The sequence below is a fragment of the Haliotis rubra genome, unplaced genomic scaffold (assembly GCF_003918875.1).
Source record: "Haliotis rubra isolate DU_JTF1 unplaced genomic scaffold, ASM391887v1 Scf223, whole genome shotgun sequence".
Lineage (NCBI taxonomy): Eukaryota > Metazoa > Mollusca > Gastropoda > Lepetellida > Haliotidae > Haliotis > Haliotis rubra.
The window spans coordinates 1,133,763-1,151,570 of record NW_025766259.1 but is presented as its reverse complement, the minus strand read 5'-3'; the positions used below and the strand labels follow the sequence as shown (position 1 = coordinate 1,151,570).

The window sequence follows — 17,808 nt, the reverse complement described above, 5'->3', positions numbered from 1 at the left end:
ATTTCATGAAGGTCAGCAGATGTATTTGTTATGAAACTGTTTGCGATAACCGTTGGCGACACCATCTGTTCTGTTTCGTACAAAACTACAAAAAGTTCATGACACAAGGTTACATCTGTGGACAGGAGGGCGACATTACGAGCCACAACTCACATTACCCAAGGGACGCTTACTCTCATTTGCAACACAAAGTTCAAGGTCACAAGTTGGCGATGAATGTTTAGATGATCTTGTGATATAATGATTTGTTGAAAAGTGATGCTCTGAAAAAAACGGTGCTTGCATCACTACACTACAACATGAGAGTCAATATACTACAGGATTTTGCTGGGACCGAGATGTTATATCGAGACAAGCGAGATATCGAGTTATCAGAGTTCGACACAACGGTGCTCGACTGAACTTCTGTTTTGTTCGTGAGTCCTGCAAGAACTGCAACGACTCACTATAGAAATTTGCCGCTTCCGCACGTGATGCCATTGCACACTGTTTAATGTAGATGTCATGTTATTAAAAAGATTCTCTTTTCCTGGTGTCGATCTTTGGATTGTCTGGTTCACACTCGACTATGTACACCGACTCTCACTCACATTTTGTTAAATGCATTCGTTCGTCCCCCCCCCCTCTCTATTCCTCCCCTATCTCCTTCTCCCCTCTCTCTCATATTCTCTCCCCCCTCTCTTTCTATCTCTCTCGTTCCCTACCTACCTACCTACCTACCTCTCTCTTTCTCTCTCCCCTTCTCTTACTATCTTACTCTCCTCTCCCCTCCTCCCCCTCTCTGTCTTTCTCTCTGCTCTTTCCCGCCCTCTCTTTCTCATCTCTCAGTCTCCCTCCCTCCCTCTCTCTCTCTCCCTGTCTGTCTCCCCTTCTTTCTCTCTCTCTCTCTCTCTCTCTCTCTCTCTCTCTCTCTCTCTCTCTCTCTCTCTCTCTCTCTCTCTCTCTCTCTCTCTCTCTCTCTCTCTCTCTCTCTCTCTCTCTCTCTCTCCTCTCTCCATTTCTTGTTCGTTTACATTTCAACATATGGGTGTATACGTTATTTTGGCCGTCGCCAGTTCAGTACAACAGTCCTGATGAATAGATGGGTACTAGAATAACCTCCACACATCAACGTAATGGATCTGCAGATAAGCCGTGTACGTGAACTGCTAGGTTCGAACTAATTACTGAGTAGTCATAAATAATATTGAGTACATGTGTATCGCAAATAAGTACGTATGTCCCTACAACAGAGTGGGTGGTTGAAGGTTGTAGGGTTCGCAGTCGTGAGACTGGGCGTGACTGTTCGGCGAGACTGTTCGGCAAAAATATCCACATGTATGTCGTTTCTAATGATTATTGATATGTGTATCTAAAACAATGCATCAACACCCACTCACATGTTTGTGTAGATCTATAAGCCGACAAACTGGCCTCAAGGGGTAGATCTTACCACTCGCATTCAGTTTTACTCCGTCATATTGTTCACACATACAGGCGCACTCACAGTCACACACACACACACACACACACACACACACACACACACACACACACACAGAGGGACACACACACACACACACAGACACACACACAGAGGGACACTCACACACACAGAGAGAGAGAGGGACACTCACACGCAGGTACACTCACACAGGGACACATACACACTAACACAAACACAGGGACACATACACACTAACACAAACACACGGACACATACAGACTAACACAAACACACGGACACATACACACGCAGGCACACTAACACAAACACAGGGACACATACACACTAACACAAACACAGGGACACATACACACTAACACAAACACAGGGACACATACAGACTAACACAAACACAGGGACACATACACACGCAGGCACACTAACACATACACAGGGACACATACACACTAACACAAACACAGGGAGAGAGAGGGACACTCACACGCAGTTACACTCACACGCAGGCACGCTAACACAAACACAGGGACACATACACACTCTAACACAAACACAGGGACACATACACACTAACACAAACACAGGGACACATACACACTAACACAAACACAGGAACACTCACACGCAGGCACACTAACACAAACACATAGATACACACACTCACACACAGTACACTACAGAGAGGGACACTCACACGCAGTTACACTCACACGCAGGCACGCTAACACAAACACAGGGACACATACACACTAACACAAACACAGGGACACATACAGACTAACACAAACACAGGGACACATACACAAGCAGGCACACTAACACAAACACAGGGACACATACACACTAACACAAACACAGGGACACATACACACTAACACAAACACAGGAACACTCACACGCAGGCACACTAACACAAACACATGGACACAGATACACACATACACTCACACACAGTACACTACAGAGAGGGACACTCACACGCAGTTACACTCACACGCAGGCACGCTAACACAAACACAGGGACACATACACACTAACACAAACACAGGGACACATACAGACTAACACAAACACAGGGACACAGACACACACATACAGACTAACACAAACACAGGGACACATACACACTAACACAAACACAGGGACAAATACACACTAACACAAACACAGGGACACATACAGACTAACACAAACACAGGGACACATACATACACACTAACACAAACACAGGGACACATACACACACATACACACTAACACAAACACAGGGACACATACACACACATACAGACTAACACAAACACAGGGACACATACACACAAACACAGGGACACATACACACTAACACAAACACAGGGACACATACACACACAACACAAACACAGGGAAACACATACACACACTAACACAAACACAGAGACACATACACACACACTAACACAAACACAGGGACACAGACACACACATACAGACTAACACAAACACAGGGACACATACACACTAACACAAACACAGGGACACATACACTCACACAAACACAGGGACACATACACACTAACACAAACACACGGACACATACACACACACAGGGACACTAACACAAACACAGGGACACATACACACACATACACACTAACACAAACACAGGGACACATACACACTAACACAAACACAGGGACACATACATACATACTAACACAAACACAGGGACACATACACACACATACAGACTAACACAAACACAGGGACACATACACACACATACAGACTAACACAAACACAGGGACACATACACACACATACACACTAACACAAACACAGGGACACATACACACACATACACACTAACACAAACACAGGGACACATACACACTAACACAAACACAGAGACACATACACACTAACACAAACACAGGGACACAGACACACACATACAGACTAACACAAACACAGGGACACATACACACATAACACAAACACAGGGACACATACACACTAACACAAACACAGGGACACATACACACTAACACAAACACACGGACACATACACACTAACACAAACACACGGACACATACACACTAACACAAACACAGGGACACACACACACTAACACAAACACATAGATACACACACTCACACACAGTACACTCACACACATACATGCACACTCACACATACAGTCACAATCACACATAGTCACACACACACCAACACACGGATTCACACACACAGACACGCTTTCACGTACGCACTCGCACATTCATTCAAACAACAGGCACACGCGCGCGCACACACACACACACACGTGAACTTGCGATTATAGATGGTGCTTAAGTAACGTTATGCTGACTTTTCTAAATAGCATACTGTCGGACAAAAGAAAGCAGACTTTTGGATTTGAAAATATCGTATCAAATCATTATCTGGATGTAAAGTGTCCCCGAAACCCTGCAAATAGAACGTCCACACACAAAAGCATGATAACTGTATCAAACACATCAATAGGTCAAACTATTTCTTGTTCGTTTTAGCCCCCATCAAACATGTCAGTCAGTTTTAGCTGATCACTGGATTGTCTGGTCTCGATTATTTACAGACTGCCGCCATACAGCTGGAATATTGCTGAGTGTGACGTCAAACAACCAACCATAAGTCAGTTTAGTACAACAGTCCTGCTGAGTGGATGGGTACTAGAATGACCTCCAGACATCAACGATGCCAAGATGTAGATCATTACTACTGATAATAATGGTAATTTCGAGTACATGGGTATCGCTTCTGCGTACATGTGTCCCTACAACAGTCTGGTCGGGTTAAGGTAGTGGGGGGGACACAAGGCGTGAGGGTGGGCGGGACAAAACTGTTGGACAAAACATACACGTGTATGTCGTTTTAAATAATTAATGAGAGGTGTATCTAGAAAAATGCACAAACACCTACTCAAGGTTTTGTATAAATCTTGTCGACAAGCTGTCATGGATGGGTAGAACGTGATTATCCCCTAAGTTACAAGGTAAAACATTTGCGATCACGCCTACAATATAGTTTCTACCACAGCGTAAGGTTTTACGTCGACCTTTTGGCAACCGGCAACCTTTGTTCGTATAATACACTTACAATCTCATTTCTAGTAAATAATTATAGACGTTCCAGCTGAAGCTCGGTACATTTGCGAATACATCGTGTGCGCGGATGCGTGGATTTAAGGTGACATCACCGTTTTCCTTCCTCTGAAGCGGATTTCCCAGGCACTAGTGTGACCATCGTTATGCTTGTCTTTCTGGAGACATAAATTGAATGTTTCCTCAATATATCTATGCTTGAGTGAAAATGATAAATCTCACGCTATGTACGTTCAGAGATATCAAAAGATCGTAACAATTATGTGTCATTAACTGTGTTTTCTTAAGCCTTTTTCTCAAGCGTCAAAGGTTTGAGATCCACAATCCCGTTGAATGTATACAATTAACGCATTCCATGCAGTATCCGAAGATAAAAATCAAATAAGAAACGTTATACTTAAATAGTTATAGAGACTATCTCGGGAAAGCCTTTTGATATCAAACATGTCTACACGAGACATTTGAAGTTTAAATCTCCGAGTTTTAAACTTTTTGACTAGTGGCGATACGTTTTAAAACAAAGAACGCGACATGGAGATTCAATTTATCTTCAAAATCATTCGCTGAACTTTTACATTTTGTGAAGAGTGAAATGACTTGAAGTGACTGTGAAAAGTAGACTTGTACTTACTCACCAATCTATGGAATCCTAGAAGTGACATTGTCTCACTGGCACGCTTTGGCTAATTTTGGTAATGTTTGCTTGTTTTTGTAAGAGCGACAGTGCGACAATGTCCCCTCCAAGATTCCATACGAAATGACTACAGAGAAAATGGATGTTGATGAAATAGCGCCACGGAAATCAACTCATTTTGGTTTGCTTTGTGCACTAGATATTATCCATTCCTTTGACAAAAACTCTATAAATAGACACATCAAGGCCACAACGAAATAATCTAAGTTATCAATTGAAAGTTTAAGATTAAGATTGCGAGAACGGTGACACCCTCAAAGGATGGCCAATGCGTTTGTGTGATAATAGGAGCTTTAATGTATAATTACCACGCAACCAGTTACAATAACAACATGGTTTCTGAAGACACCATATCAAATATAAGTGTTTTATTCAGAAGTGTACTGTTATTGTCTACATCTATAATGCATGACACAAAAATAACTTGGTCGTAATTTTTAGGGCGGTGGTTTAAGCGTCCGCTCGTCGCGCTGAAGACCCGGGTTCGATTCCCCACATGGGTACAATGTGTGAAGCCCATTTCCGGTTTCCCCCGCCGTGATATTGCTGGAATATTGCTAAAAGCGGCGTAAAACTGAACTCACTCACTCACGTAAATTTTGATCACTAAAACCCCTTGAGTCGTCAGTAACATGGCAAGGATTTCATTGGGCGTAACGGACAAACGAGTGACACATTACATACATGGATCAGTGAAAGTCAGTGATGGGACGGGGTTGTTAAAGGAAAGCATAGATATTTCGGACTCATCTCGTTTCACCACGATAACACTGGATGCTAGTCAGTAGTGCTATTAAATACTAGGGGGCGGTGGGGTAGCCTAGTGGTTAAAGCGTTGGCTCGTCACGCCGAAGACCCGGGTTCGAATCCCCACATGGGTACAATGTGTGAAAAACATTTCTGGTGTCCCCCGCCGTGATGTTGCTGGAATATTGCTAAAAGCGGCGTAAAACCAATGGTTAGCTGGTTGGTCGATGGGGTGAAATGAGGAGGGTGGTTTGGTTGTTTCTTTCGTTAGTTGGTTGGTTGGTTGGCTGGTTGGTTGGTTGGTTGGTTGGTTGGTTGGCTGGCTGGCTGGTTGGTTGGCTGGTTTGCTGACTGGCTGACTGGTTGGCTGGCTGGCTGGCTGGCTGGCTGGTTGGTTGGTTGGTTGGTTGGTTGGTTGGTTGGTTGGATGGCTGGCTCGCTGGCTGGTTGGTTGACTGATTGGTTGGTTGGCAGGTTGGTTTCCGTCATCAGGATCAACCTCGCTCACTTGGTTGACACATGTCATCGCATCCCAATAGCGTAGATCGATGCTCATAATGTTGATCACTTGATTGTCTGGACCAGACTCGATTATTTACAGACCGCCGACATATAGAGGCATTAAACATCAACAAACCAAACCAATTCCGTCAGCGGAACATTGGGAACGGTTTCTCTGTACTTGATCTTGGCTATCTCAGGAGATCAGACTACAGACACACACAGCTACAAGTTATAAGTGAAAGTACCGTACCACACAAAATAACCAGCCGTTTGGATAATTGCTCCTAATCATAGCCATTAGCTCCAAGCTGTGAGGTGCACCCGAATCGGTGACCTGTTGAAATCCGTGAGAAGTATTCACCAAAGGCTGGGATAACAATCCCACATGCACCGAATTTCCTTATACCTGTACTCATGTTCCGCGCGATGACAATGAAGTGACAGTGTCAATATAGTACGATTAGTGTATGCTATACCATGCCCTGGTTTTATAACATTGACCTTACATACATACAGTGTGTCGTTCGACGATTGAAAGCATTAACGTAACACCGTGAATGGTACAACTGAGGAGACAGCTGATTGTCTGTGTTAAAGTTGTTTCAGCCTATAGGACCGAAACCGAGCGAGGGGCGATGGTTCATCTTTTTGCTTAAAACACCACTTTGCTATTTCAAATGAGTCATATCAAATCATGAGTTGGCGAAACATCTGTTAATGGCACGTGTTTTTGCATATACCGTGAGGATCAACGGGTGCAGTGCAATAGCTGCACTGTCCCCATATGCTTCTTGAATGTATTATCTGTCTCGTCAATACATCATCTTCGCTGCAAATGGCATAGGGACTCTACATTCTTGTTATATTTTCACTGGAAACAATAGCATGAGAAGGCATTTAAACAGTACTGACACAGTGGTCATCTAAACATTGCTCATATTGACACAACCCGTGTAGAACTGTTTGAGATGCAGTTGCAAGTAATAAGAATGACACGGGTTTGTCATTCCTAACCCGTGGAGATCTGGAGTTGTCAAAACGGCATCACCCTAACCTTATGTCACCACTAGTGACTAAAAATTTAAATGGCCGTGTATATTCATCGATACATCAGTCCATCTGACCCGTGAAGATCCGGGATAGAATTGGTCTTCATCAACCCATGCTTGTCGAAAGAGGCGTCTAACTGGATCGGGTGATCAGGCTTGTTGACTTGGCATGCCATCGTATCCCAATTGCGTAGATCGATGTTCATGGTGTTGATCACTGGATTATTTATAGACCGGTATGTAGCTGGAATATTGCTGCGTGCGACGTTAAACAGCAACCACAAGAACGAAACCAAAAGTTCTGAGCTACCAGAGGGGTCGTCGAACCACTGTTCATAGTGACGCAACAGCACAAAAAGACAACCAACTGTTCTGAGCTCCTACAGTGCTCATCTAACCATTGTTTCTGGGGACACAACAGCACACGAAGACAACCAGCAGAACAGATCTACTAAAGCGGTCATCTAAACATTGTGACACATACCACACGAAGACAACCAACAGATCTATTCTATACTACCCATCAAAAGTTTAGACTCTCTTAAAGCACTCATTATATATATATATATGTGTATATATATATGAGTGAGTGTGTGTGTACTACACACACACACACACACACACACACACACACACATCACACACACACACACGCACACACACACACACACACACACACACACATATGTGGTTCCCCCAAGTTACATTTCCCACTAACTTGGGGAACCAACTGCAAACCTTATGCAGATGAATTGCACGAGGATCATGCATCAAATTGCTGAAAAGCATGTGCAAATATCTTGCATGTGAACAGCTGCGTTTTTGAGTTTCATCATCTATTGAACTCATGACAATAATCTTTTCAACGTCACGGATTTGTTTTACAATACATCAGTTCATGTGTAAACAATACCTTTAAACAGTGTGGAATATTTTGCAAAATGTAGTTCAGAACAGTTGACTGAAGTAAGTGGCTACATTTACACTAGTGAGTCTAAACTTTTGATGGGTAGTATACTACAATGGTCATCAAACCATCATAAATCACTATTGCTTATTTTGGAATCGCCGATGTACCTGTTTGTCAATGCCTGTTCTCATCACCTGTTTGAACGACTAACTTTTACTGTCTATAAATATTTATCCTGTATGAAAACAGCCACGCCAAGGACCCCTGTGGAGAGGGGACGGCTGCTGGCATGCCCCTGATAGACTTTGAGTGGTCACTATTGTGCTATTAGCGGACAACGGGTCAGCGGTCACCACTCACCTGTACAGGTAGATAAAAGGGACGCTGATGCATACATCTCTGCAGGTGAAGTGGAAATAACCATAACCTCGGTGTCTGCTATATACTCGCTTACATTTTTATGTTTTTTTCCGTCATAGTAGTTTCCAATTACTACCAAGCGGAATGGCTGAATTTCTGAAAGTTTTTCTCACAACCGAGAGAGAATGGTGTATCTTGTGATCCATGATAGGTGTCCAAAATGGTAATGAGCTATGCATTCTTGTTACATGCCTCCCTTGCCCTCCAAGAACACATTAGATGTTTGTTGTTCGGCGGCATTATTAACATCTAGGTTAAGTATTTGATGGATATTATGAATATCGGATAGATCAACAAGTTGACAGTTCAACATAGCATGAATTTTAGGATTAATGGACTGTGGTAATAGAGGCAGAAGGTGTGGTAACTGCTGAGGTTTGTTTGTTGTATAATGCCGCACTAGGCGGTAGTCCAGCTGTACGGCGGTGGGTCTGGATACTGTCAAGTCTTGACCAAAACAATGAGCATGGTTATTTCTTGTTTTAACCAAGTCGGCGAACCTAAATAGTGTTAGAGGTAGTGTTAGTGTTGTATTGTCACACTGTAGTGTAAGTGTGGTTTTGAGTTTTCACAGTGCCGTGTTGTTTTTCATATTGCAGTCTAAGTGTAGTGTTAGTGTTTTCACAGTGCACTGCTGTATTTTCATAGTGCAGTCTAAGTGTAGTGTTAGTGTTTTCACAGTGCACTGCTGTATTTTCATAGTGCAGTCTAAGTGTAGTGTTAGTGTTTTCACAGTGCACTGCTGTATTTTCATAGTGCAGTCTAAGTGTAGTGTTAGTGTTTTCACAGTACACTGCTGTACTTTCATAGTGCAGTCTAAGTGTAGTGTTAGTGTTTTCACAGTACACTGCTGTACTTTCATAGTACAGTCTAAGTGTAGTGTCAGTACGTTCACGGTGTAGTACAGTGCAAGCTGTATTGGCTCCACTCACACGTGTTGCAGGTAGTATATTTTAGCCTGGTGTATACTCGACTACCAATAGTAGTTTTCTCCACCACACAAGCAGCAACAACAATGAAGAGGGTCGTACAGGTACGATCTTATGATATCAATATTTCTGTTATCAGATACCCAATTGATCCTTACCCTTACATTAACCTGAATATATCATCGCCCAGTGATGCCCCAGTGGGCTTCTCGCTGGGTGGGCGCCCAGTACAGGTGATTCTCTCAGCACACCGCTGTGGGAATACGGCAGATGAAAGGTACTCCTGATCATCAATGACATGATATACAGTCACCTCCGACATGATGTACGGACAAGTGTGGTATGATATACAGGCAAGTGTGGTATGATATACAGACATTAATGCTATGATGTACAGACAACACGATTGTGATATGCAAACAACACGATTATAATATACGGACTACTGTGGTATGATATACAGACAACACGGGTATGATATACAGGCAAGTGTGGTATGATATACAGACATCGATGGTATGCTATACAGACATTAATGCTATGATGTACAGACAACACGATTGTGATATGCAAACAGAACGATTATAATATACGGACTACTGTGGTATGATGTGCAGACATTAATGCTATGATGTGCAGACAACACGGGTATGATACACAGACAAGTGTGGTATGATATACAGACATTAATGCTATGATGTACAGACAACGCTGGTGTGATATACAGACAAGTGTGGTATGATATACAGACATTAATGCTATGATGTACAGACAACGCTGGTGTGATATACAGACAAGTGTGGTATGATATACAGACATTAATGCTATGATGTACAGACAACGCTGGTGTGATATACAGACAAGTGTGCTATGATATACAGACATTAATGCTATGATGTACAGACAACGCTGGTGTGATATACAGACAAGTGTGGTATGATATACAGACATTAATGCTATGATGTACAGACAACGCTGGTGTGATATACAGACAAGTAAGGTATGATATACAGACATTAATGCTATGATGTACAGACAACGCTGGTGTGATATACAGACAAGTGTGGTATGATATACAGACATTAATGGTATGATATACAGACAACGCTGGTGTGATATACAGACAACGCTGGTATGATATACAGACATTAATGCTATGATGTACAGACAACGCTGGTATGATATACAGACAACGCTGTTATGATATACAGACAACGCTGGTATGCTATACAGACAACGCTGGTATAAGACAACGGTGAGATTTGGCTGTTCCTAAATGTCGCACCTCAATTCTCCAAAAGTCATTTATTTATGATTCTGCAAGTTTATGGAATGCTCTCTCCTCTACAACAAAATGTACAAATTCATTATCATCGTTTAAATCAAAGGTACCTGGAAAAAATTACAAGGTTCCAAAATATTTTCTATTTGGTGAAAGAAAGACAAATATACTAGACACGTAGATAAGACATTCGTGTAGTTCATTACATACAGATCTGTTTCGTGTTAATCTATCAGAGAGTAGGGCTTGCAGTTGTGGTGCTCCGGTGGAAGATGCTAACCATTTCTTTTTAAAATGTCCAAAATTTGTCAGTTGCCGTTTTGATCTGAAGCAAGACTTTGAACTATCAAAAGTTCACTTAGACATTGATACCATTCTTTACGGCAACCCTGCTCTGCCAAATACTATTACTGAAAATATCTTTAGACATGTGCATAAATACATTGTACGAAGTAAGCGCTTCGATTAATCAATAATATGTCTTAATATTATTATGTCCATTCATAACGTCCATTCATTATTGTTCATGTTTCTGATGGGAGCGGGCGGTAATGACGCTGATATACATACAACTGGCTAATGAGGGACACCGTATCGATACACTCAGGCACAACAAAACGAAAACCAAATGAGATCATGTTGTAATAATTATACTTAATTATATAGGTAATATGATATTAATGTGACATAACACAGCATCACATCACGTCGAAGACACCAGAAATAAACCTCACATACCTTTCACATTTATGGAATAGAACCCCTTCCCTCATCGTGACGAACGAATGATTTAACCGCTTGCCTACCCTACAGACCCCTCACATAAAATCATATATCATAATAGCTTTTCAGGTTGCTGAGAAGTTTGTTGTTGATTACATACACAGACGAAAGTACGTTCAAAAGACCTTTTAAAATTTTACAATAATGTGCACGAGCAGTAATTGCAGGAAAATTAATTAAAATAGGTAAAAAGGTAATTATGGTTTTCATCTTCAGCTAGTGAAACCACCTGTACACTTCAAACTTCAAAGGCAAGAGAGGGGCAATGATCATCCTGTGAGTGAGTGAGTGAGTGTTACGCCACTTACAACAGCAATTTAGTTATAACGGGACGTCTTAGCTTAAAGCGGCTACAAATTCCGAAGCGATGTAAGCGTTATACTTAACCTTTTTGGGGCGATGGAGTAGCCTAATGGTTAAACCGTTCGCTCGTCACGCCGAAGACCCGGGTTCGATTCCCAACATGGTACAATGTGTGAAGCCAATTGCTTGTGTCCCCCGTCGCGATATTGCTGGAATATTGCTAAAAGCGGCATAAAACCATACTCGCTCACTCCCTCACTTAACCCTTTTGGTAAAAGCAACGGATACATGTATGGATCTGCCTGACCCCAAAACGTAATCAGATAGATTATGGGATTCGAAAACATGTTTCTGTTCGCCCAAGGGACGCTACACTGCACTGGGACCCCCCGCGGTTTAGACAACTGTGCCTCCCGTGCCTATAAGCTTATCACACTATGATGTAGCAGAAATATAGCACATACATCAGTGGTTTGTTAAGTAATAACCTGATTTGCTTCGAATGTGTTCAGGGCATTAAGTTTACCTGACAATCTACATTATATTGCAGTTTGGCGAGAGAAATTCACAAGTCTTTCATACTAGATAGAGCTTATACAAACCGTTTTTCTTACCCCTAACTGCGTTACGGTATTTCAAACACATGGATCTTAAACGTACTTACAACCACATTAAACCACGCGGCCAGGCATTGCGCTGACAGGCATCAGTGCGTCTTATACACCTTTTGAAGTGTTGGGGAAAAGGCTTGTGTGTCTTGTACAATAATGTTTGGTATATTTTACGTTCGAGTTCGATTACTGGGTTAATTTGTCACTATGCGCAAACAGAATTCCTGAGTCGAGTGTAGATGTACCGACTTGTAGATTCGTCATAAGCGTCTGAGAGAAGTTTCGAGAGTGAGTGAGTGAGTTTAGTTTTACGCCGCTTTTAGCGATATTCCAGCAATATCATGGCGGGGGGCACCAGAAATGGGCTTAACACATTCTACCCATGTGGGTAAGAAGTTTGGAGAGAACTCTCATTCTGGGATTCGTATTGATTTGAGAATATTATTCATATAACTGCACCCAGATTTAGAAGGCCATCATAAAGAAAGCTTTATTTTTTAGAAAATATCATATGGACTTGATGAATGTTCGAAATGGAATAGAATATACTGGCGAGTAAAAGTAAGTATGCTTGAAGGTGCCTGAGTGAGTGAGTGAGTGAGTGAGTGAGTGAGTTTAGTTTACGTCGCACTCAGCAATATTCCAGCTATATGGCAGCGGTCTGTAAATAATCGAGTCTGGACCAGACAATCCAGTGATCAACAGCTGAATCAATCTACGCAACGGGGATACGATGACATGTGTCAACCAAGACAGCGAGCCTGACCACCCGATCCCGTTAGTCGCCTCTTACGACAAGCATGGGTTACTGAAGATCAATTCTAACCCGGATCTTCATGGGTCAGTATTGTATAGGTTAATAAAGAGGAAAGTACGTTCATCATATCAATGAGAATCTTAACTCAAACATTCACATGTGTGAGAGAGCATGCTGAAAACATGCACGTGTGAGACTATAGATCGTGTCATCCACCTGTGTGAAAGATCATGTTGAACATACACGTGTTTAAGAGAGTTTGATTAAGTACACGTGCATGAGAGGGTATATTTAGTATGCTAGAGAGTGTTAGAGAGTATTCTGAACCCTGCACCTGTGTAAATGGGAATAGTGAAACATACGCCTGTGTTAGAGATAATGAAATGTACAAGTGTGCATGAGGTAATGCTGACACATACACTGTGTTTGAAAGTGTGCTGAAACGGAGTGAATAAATATTGCTTCACAAAGCTTCAGCAATCGTACAGCTATTCGCGGTGAGTGTGCTGAAACACACTGTAACGGTGAACAGTGAGACAACCACGTACATAGACGAAGCACATTCGTAAGCGACAGAATGCAGAATCGCTAGAGAAACTGCCCAAATACGCATGTTGGCGAAAGACAATGCTATACCTTCCATGTTCCACTATTTCCATTCCCAGGCGATTGGGGTATCCTAGTGGATAAAGCGTTCGCTCGTCACGCTGAAGACCTGAGTTCGATTCCCCACATGGGTACAATGTGTGAAAAACATTTCTGGTGTCCCCCGCCAGATATTGCTGGAATATTGCTAAAAGCGGCGGTAAACCTCACTCACTCAGTCACCCACTCTTTCCATTCCCGTCTCTGGCGTGTTATTGATGAAAGTGTTCGCTCGTGACACCTTGGTTCGATTCCTCACATGGGTACAATGTGCGAAACCCTTTCTGGTCTTCCTATGATTTTGCTGGAATAATGCTAAAATCGGCATAAAATAGTACTCACTCCTGCCATCCACAGCCACTAGAGTAATACAATCACGCCTACGGCCACGTTACAAGTGACTCACTCAGCCCCGTGCAGCGTTCAACCGCATCCTATTGAAGACCGGCTGATGATTGGGTCAAAATACAGATATATTACGAGCGCTTCTTTCCATCTTCACCCATCGTCAAGCTCACTGAACGCCTCGCTTGCCTGGCAATGACATGACAAGTCTGTTCACAGTGTGAAAGCAATTGCGGCGGTTGGTTGGCATTTTAATTCCATGTAACATGTAAGACACTAGTCTGTTACCTGGCATTATATTGTATGATGGACGGTGGGGTAGCCTAGTGGCTATTACATTCTCACGTCAGTATGTTCGACTCCAAGACGGGTACACCGTGTCTGGTGGTCGATGCTATGATTTTGTCATTCGTGACCCACTCGTGTTATTCCGGGACAAGCCGAATGGCGGTTACGGAAAGAGGCTAGTGGTGACGAATGTGATTTTGTAAGAATATTGGCGGAAAAATTCACTCACTCGCCAACTCATGTCGTATGAATGTTGGAGTTACTCCCCTTATCTTGGTTACCTACCTCGTCGTTGGACCACTGTTAACAACCATTTTCTTCTAAATTTATAATCTATTAAAAACGAATATGGATACAACGATTCATTAGCCGTGCCGGATAACTTTGCATATTAGTTTGACATGATTTTTACGTTTTAGTGCTATATTTAATGTAATCATAATATTTAATCTGATAAATAGCTCAAAGAAATTCCTCCTACAAAATACCCATCACACAAAATAAGGTGTTTTTCAATGAATCAGTGACAGTGTTGCGTCACTGAAATGGGTGCATTCGTCACCACTCGCCCATTTCCGTGTTGTCCCGGAATAACACGAGTTGGTCACGAATGAAACGAGCAGGGGAACGCACGTTCTGGTGGAAGCGTTCGTTAAATGTCGAACTCTTCAATGAGAAGCTGTCCGTGGTTGCGACAGTGTGGAGGGATCCTTTCGATGGTGAAGCAGCTAGGCGACTTTTTGGCAACTTTTAATCGCTCGGTATTAATTAACCACAAGTTCTTTAAGAACGAATTTGGTGTTCCGCTAAAGACTAACCACACGTCTTTCATATGTAGTGGTTAAAAGAGTACAAAAAAACAAAAGTTTATTTGTTCTTTAACATGCGTCGTCTTTTGGATTTGTGTAAGAGAAAGAATATGTGATTTGTCATTGCTTAAAGACCAACTGTGTAAGAAGAGTATTCACAACTAAAAACAACAAATGCTGGTATCGTTTATATTCATTGTAAAACACAAAGAATTATATTTTCAACAAGCACTCGATGCGAACACATATATGAGTGAGTGAATATGGTTTTACGCGGCTTTTAAGAATGTTCCAACATTATCACAACGGGGACACCAGAAATGGGTTTCACACATTCTACCCATGTGGGGAATCGAACCCGGGCCTTCGGCGTGACGAGCGAAAGCTTTAACCACTAGGCTACCCCACCGCCCCAACACATACTTAACGCTAATGTAGATTTGTGGACTTGTGGTAATCGAACCAGGGTTTACTGGGTCCCGAACAGACACTTTAACGACAAAGCTGTCCAACCACTCGACAACTTCCCACTGATCGGGTGGTCAGTCAAATACATGACAAATGTTCATGGCACTGGATTGTAGATTATTTACAGACCGTGTGGGATATTGTGGTTTGAACTCACCACTCACAGACCTAACATTATGAGGTGAGTTAAATCACAGCGTGACAGCTTGTGATGGACAGTTCCACTACCGTTAAATGCATAACCCTGTAATATATGACAGTGAGGCGTTGCTAGGTATATGCTCATCCTTCTGTCTATCGTCAGTTTACATCCTAAGGTTTAAAAAAATATCGTTTGGCAATCTCAAAATATACTCATCGTAATACTCGCCACATGACGTCACACATGGCAACGCAGACCGCGATAGCCGTAACTAAGGTCAGGCAGCATTAACAACACATCCCCACACAGATAAGTTGTTTTTTCATCTATCTCTCATTTCACGAAACACAACAAAAACACCACAACAATCAGAGATAATTACAGTCGCGATCTCAAGTGGGCAATTATTCTGTCATACGCAGCTCTCCCCGCAATATAACACCCCGTTGCATCAGCGATGGGGGAGGAAGGTGGGATGTTGCGTTCTTCCCAGGTAGGAGGTATCAGCGTTCAAACCGACCGTGTCATCACCTGCCTTCTATATTTATCCCCCCATCCCCTTACAGTTAACACTCTCAGGTGTACGTAATTTCCCGCCAAAATCGCTGCGGAAGCGAGAGGTGCTACAGCAGGAACCCACGTATTTGGTCATTGAAGGTTAAAAATAAACAGGCCTTAATTGCCTTTGTTAAAGGCATATCCGCGTCTGGTATATTATTTAAGGGTGTTATTGTACTGTTTTTACCTTTTCATCTCCTTTAGGCCCTAAATCAACAGCCGGCACCAATATTTCAAATGTTGATTCATATTCACCCATGTGTCAGCCGAACTATTTACCACCCCGCTTCTAAGAAAGTTCTATACCTTGAAAAAAAAATCTTTCCGGGGGAAATTTCAGGGAAAGGAAGTTACTTTGCTGTAGTTTTGTGTTTTTCGTCTTTGGTTCTATCTATTTTAATCTCTTAACGCCATCCAGCGAACCTTGCATTATGAATAGAACACAATAAGGAAGCCGTTGTTATATGAACGCATGCACATTTGGTGAAGATATGCATTACATTTTTTAAAATCTTGAACACATGTAACACATGTCTGACAGCAGACGATATGGGAACTGTATTCGGAGTCTTTTCTTCTTCTTTTCTTCAGATCAATGACACTCGCCAAAAGGTGAGCATGGAGATGAGAAATCACAAAGTGAGGCTGATCTTAGACTAATGCTTAGTCTCTGAATATATATAATTTTGATAGTAACAAACAATCCCATATAAATTGAAAAGGAGTCCCAGGGAGACCAGAGATTCAGAACCTGAGGAAATCTAGACTTGCTTGATTGAGGGCTTTGGCACTGCAGAGAGGCTTGGCAGTAGGGAAAATAATGTGGTTCAGGGACTGTGAGACAGACTAGGCTGATCTGTGTAGTCGTGATAACGGACATATACTGCTGAAAAGAAGTTCAGGAACACCCGATTTATGATTATTATGACTATAGTTAATCTTATCATCTCATGACGTAACAGATTAACTGTTGTCATATGAACACGTGGGGATGTCT

The 17,808-nt window shown here is 42.2% G+C and overlaps 1 protein-coding gene across 1 annotated transcript in view; it reads left to right on the top strand.

Moving 5' to 3' along the window:
* Positions 1 to 17,471, top strand: part of LOC124277543 (GATA zinc finger domain-containing protein 14-like) — a 35,805-nt gene extending 18,334 nt beyond the window's left edge. The window contains exon 5 of the mRNA XM_046713253.1: positions 17,403 to 17,471. Within this exon, the coding sequence (XP_046569209.1) occupies positions 17,403 to 17,471 (69 nt within the window). The remainder of the gene's footprint in view (positions 1 to 17,402) is intronic.
* Positions 17,472 to 17,808: the final 337 nt, after the last annotated feature.